Genomic DNA, 3,765 nt, shown 5'->3' on the forward strand with positions numbered 1-3,765 from the left:
GACCCCAGGAAGGGGGCGGCCCCTGCAGGGGGCTGACAGTAAAGACAGCAATGGGGGGGGCGGGGCTCCTGGTTCCCAAGGGACTTGCTGTCCTGAGTTCCCTGGGGACCCTTGGGCCCTCCGAGGCCTTCTGGACACCCTCAGTGTTGGGAAGAGAGTGCAAGATGTTCATGCTGCCCAGAAGCCAGCCTAAGGAGGTAAAGGACGCCCCAGAGGTGCTCACTGTGCGCGACTGGCCACCAGGGAAATCGACCAGCCCAGAAGGTCCCTGCAGGGCCCTCCTCACGGGGAGTCGGGGCCCGAATAGCGGCCGATGGAGAGGGTTGTCGGGGAACGGCAAGCTAAAATGAAATCACGCTTTGTAAAAAGAATTTCTTCAAGAAAGAAATGCCAAAAAGATAACCATAGTTGTGGGGGGAGCAAGGGAATCTATGTTCACCACTTTTTTGTTTTCCCAAGTTTTCTATCAGTGTATTATTTCTATAACCAGAAAGGAATGTGTTACAAAGAAGAGGAAACAGAAAGGTACTGGGCGGGGACCCAGCCAGGGCAGGCAGCTGCCCCCGCCCTACCCCGCCCCGCCCCTGCAGGCAGCTGCCCCCGCCCCGCCCCGCCCCGCCCCGCCCCGCCCCGCCCCGCCCCGCCCCGCCCCTGCAGGCAGCTGCCCCCGCCCCGCCCCGCCCCGCCCCTGCAGGCAGGTGCCCCCGCCCCACCCCGCCCCGCCCCTGCAGGCAGCTGCCCCCGCCCCGCCCCACCCCGCCCCTGCAGGCAGCTGCCCCCGCCCCGCCCCGCCCCGCCCCTGCAGGCAGCTGCCCCCGCCCCACCCCGCCCCGCCCCTGCAGGCAGCTGGCCCCACCCAGCCCCGCCCAGTCCAGCCTAGCCCCGCCCCTGCTCCTGCTCCTGCTCCTCAAGGCAGCTGCCCCACCCCGCCCCTGCAGGCAACTCTGGGGCGTTTCCTCCTCCGGCCCCACGGCTGGTCGGCTCGAGGGAGTTTGGCGAAGGCGGGCAGACTTCGCAATGGGATCGGGGGTGTCTAGAGCCCTGGGGACCCTCCCGAGGCTTCGCAGTAGAAAGAACTGAGGAGAGACGCCCCTAGATAGACACGCAGGATCGCTTTATTTCTCATTCATAAGCCAGAAAGTCGTAAACCAAGCAAGATTAAAGAGGAAGGCCGTACCGACAACGAGGCCCGTGTGCTCCACTAAGGGTCCCCGTGCCCCCGCCCACCCCAGGCCCCCAGCCCGCGGTCAGCCTTGGGAAGGGGCCGGCGCGGGTCACCTGGGGGCACCCCCGTACCCACTGGACCTCTGTCCCCTCTTCCCAGCGCCCCGCCCCGCCCCTGCTCTGCCCCGGCCCTCCTGGCACCAGGGCCCGGCCGGCCAGGGGCTAGTCAGGAGGGCTGGCAGTGCCCCGCAGGCTCATCTCCAGGGCCGGGGTGCCCCTCGCACAGCCGCAAGGTCTCCAGGACCTCCTGCAGGGAAAACATGCAGAAGGAGATCTCCTCGTAGGAGACCCTGGCCCCACTCTCGAACAGACAGGCGAAGGTCGGGGTGCCCCCAGGGGCAGGCCCGATGAACGCCAGGTCCGAGTAGCCACTGGGGCCCTGGTGGATGACCCAGGGCTCCGTCCAGCTGTGGGGGTCCAGCGGGGACCGGCTCAGGTGGACGCCCATGTGGAGCCGAGCCCTGCGCCCCACCGGGTGCGAATAGAGCAACCACGTGGGGCTCTGCAACAACGCTGCAGGGAGTCCCCGGGGCTCTGAGGCCCAGGGGCCCCCGTTCTCACCGGGCTCCCCGGGGCCGCCACCGCAGCCCTCGGCCCCACCTAGCCCCCCACCCCCGCGGGGGTCTCCAACCCCCTCCTCTGGGGCCTCCCGGGCCCCAGGACAGAGGCGCGGAAGGCGGAGGGGTCTGCTGGTGCCCGCGGACCACCCCTCACCCTTCCACCCGCTGGAGGGCGGGGCCGGGAAGCCCACGATGCTGCCCTGGCAGCCCCGGGCGGTCTCGGCCAGGGCGGGCACCAGCTCCCCGGGCAGGAAGGAGGTGCCCTCGTCCACGCTGAGGGCCTGCACGCGGCTGCCCAGAGGGCTCCGAGCATTGCAGTAGAGGACACCGCCGGCCTGCCCGCCGTTCACCGTGGCCAGCTGGCACTCGCCCGAGCGCAGGCCGGGCACGAGGCCCCCGTGCTGCCAGGTGCGGCCGTGGTCGTCGCTGTAGAAGGCGAAGGACTGGGGGCGGGTCCTGCAGATCCGGCCGAAGCACTCCCGCCGGACCACGTGGTAGGCGTAGGCCGGCACCAACAGACGGCCGGAGCGCAGCTGCACGCCGTGGCCGGGCCCCACGGCGAAGGTGGCCCAGTCTGCAGGAAGGAAGGGCCCCGAGTCACCCCAGCAGGGGGCGGCTGTGGCCTCAGGCAGGCAGCACCAGCACCCCAGGGGACAGGGAGGGTGGGGGCCAGAGCCTCTGATTAGGGGACTGCTCGGGAGGAAGCCCCCACCGTCTGCTCCTGCGGGCCCCCCACCACCAGGCTGGACAAGCCTCTCGGGCCATCAGCAGGAGCTGTGAGCCCAGGCGGCCCGGGCCGGGCTCTCAGCAGGTCAGCAGATGGCAGGTCCCCGAGCAGAATGTATGGCCACTGGTGGTGCCCGGTGACCCAGTATGCCCAGGCAGAGGGGCAGCTGAGGGCTGAAAGTTCTGGGCAGCCCCTCCTAGCAATGGGATCAAGTCCTCTGGGGTGGGGTCCACACCAGCAGAGAGCTCCCACCTGCCAGAGTGTGAGTGACCCCTGGGTCAGCACCCACAAGCCAGGGGCAGGGTGGCCCCAGAGGGCAATGGGTGGTCAGCCCTCAGGGAACAGGCAGCAAGAACACAGGAAAGCTCTGGGTCAAGCCAACCTACCCGGCTGCAACCCTAGGCGGGCCTGGGTGGGAGGGGCGCAGTGGGGAGGCCGAGGAGGAAGGGGTAAAAGAGTGACCGTCTGGGGCTTGGGGCCAGCAGGCTCAGTGCCCGGACAGAGGCTCAGGAAGGCGACGAGCCCGCTGGGCTGAGGGTCCCAGGCACAGGGCCGGACGGCGGGGCAGGCGGTGTGGGCAGCGCTGGGGCTAGGATTCGGGCGAGGCGGGTCCTCCAGCCCAACACACCCCACCAGCCCCGGGTGCACACGCCGGCCCCTCCCGGCTCAGACACTCCGCCCCTCGCCCCTTCGCAGACCCGGCCGCGCCCACCTACCCTGCTCAGCGCTGCCCACCGCCTCCGCCGTGAGGTCCCGCGCGCCGCCCCAGCTGCGCCCCGCGTCCCGGCTGGTCACGCAGCAGAGGCGCGCGGCGTTCCTGCCCACGGCGATCTGCGCGGCCTCGGAGGTGCGGCCACGCACGGCGATGAAGAAGAGAAAGACCGTGGCCGTGCGCTCATCGTGCACCGGGCAGGGGTTCATGGAGCGATGCTCGTCCAGGGCCGCCGTCCCCAGCACGCGCGGGGCACCCCACTGCGGGGAGGGGCCGAGCCTCGGTCCCACGTCTCACGTCCGTCCGCATGGTCCCGAACCCGCCCCCCCCAGCGCGCTCACCCGCACGGAGCCCCCGGCCAGCGTGCCAGTCCTCTGCACCAGACGGTGGGCGTGGGCGTCGTCGGGGCTGAGCCTCTGCTCCGCGAAGGCCAGCAGGGTGGGTCCGGGGGGCACGGGCAGCAGCGCGGGCACACGGTAGGTCAGGCCCGTCCGCTCGCGCTGGAAGAGGACGGTCCGCGCGGGGACACGCGGGGTCCCCAT

The 3,765-nt window shown here is 70.6% G+C and overlaps 1 protein-coding gene across 1 annotated transcript; it reads right to left on the bottom strand.

The window, feature by feature from the left end:
- Positions 1-1,390: 1,390 nt before the first annotated feature.
- On the bottom strand, positions 1,391-3,765 carry NEU4 (neuraminidase 4). The gene is made up of 3 exons (XM_055403498.2): positions 3,565-3,765; positions 3,228-3,483; positions 1,391-2,358 (listed from the first exon to the last, which is right to left on the bottom strand). Exons 1-3 carry the CDS (start codon positions 3,763-3,765, stop codon positions 1,391-1,393), a joined length of 1,425 nt encoding a protein of 474 aa, XP_055259473.2.

The sequence above is a fragment of the Moschus berezovskii genome, chromosome 4 (genome assembly GCF_049115385.1).
Source record: "Moschus berezovskii isolate FMDL1 chromosome 4, NW_MosBer_1.0, whole genome shotgun sequence".
Taxonomy (NCBI): Eukaryota; Metazoa; Chordata; class Mammalia; order Artiodactyla; family Moschidae; genus Moschus; species Moschus berezovskii.

What these genes read in the sequence shown, in the direction of transcription:
- NEU4 (XM_055403498.2), bottom strand. Translation starts at nt 3,765, where the DNA reads ATGGGGACCCCGCGTGTCCCCGCGCGGACCGTCCTCTTCCAGCGCGAG. An exon ending in TGGCCGGGGGCTCCGTGCGG is followed by an intron (nt 3,484 to 3,564) that starts GTGAGCGCGCTG and finishes CCCTCCCCGCAG; the next exon opens with TGGGGTGCCCCGCGCGTGCT. An exon ending in GGTGGGCAGCGCTGAGCAGG is followed by an intron (nt 2,359 to 3,227) that starts GTAGGTGGGCGC and finishes TCCTTCCTGCAG; the next exon opens with ACTGGGCCACCTTCGCCGTG.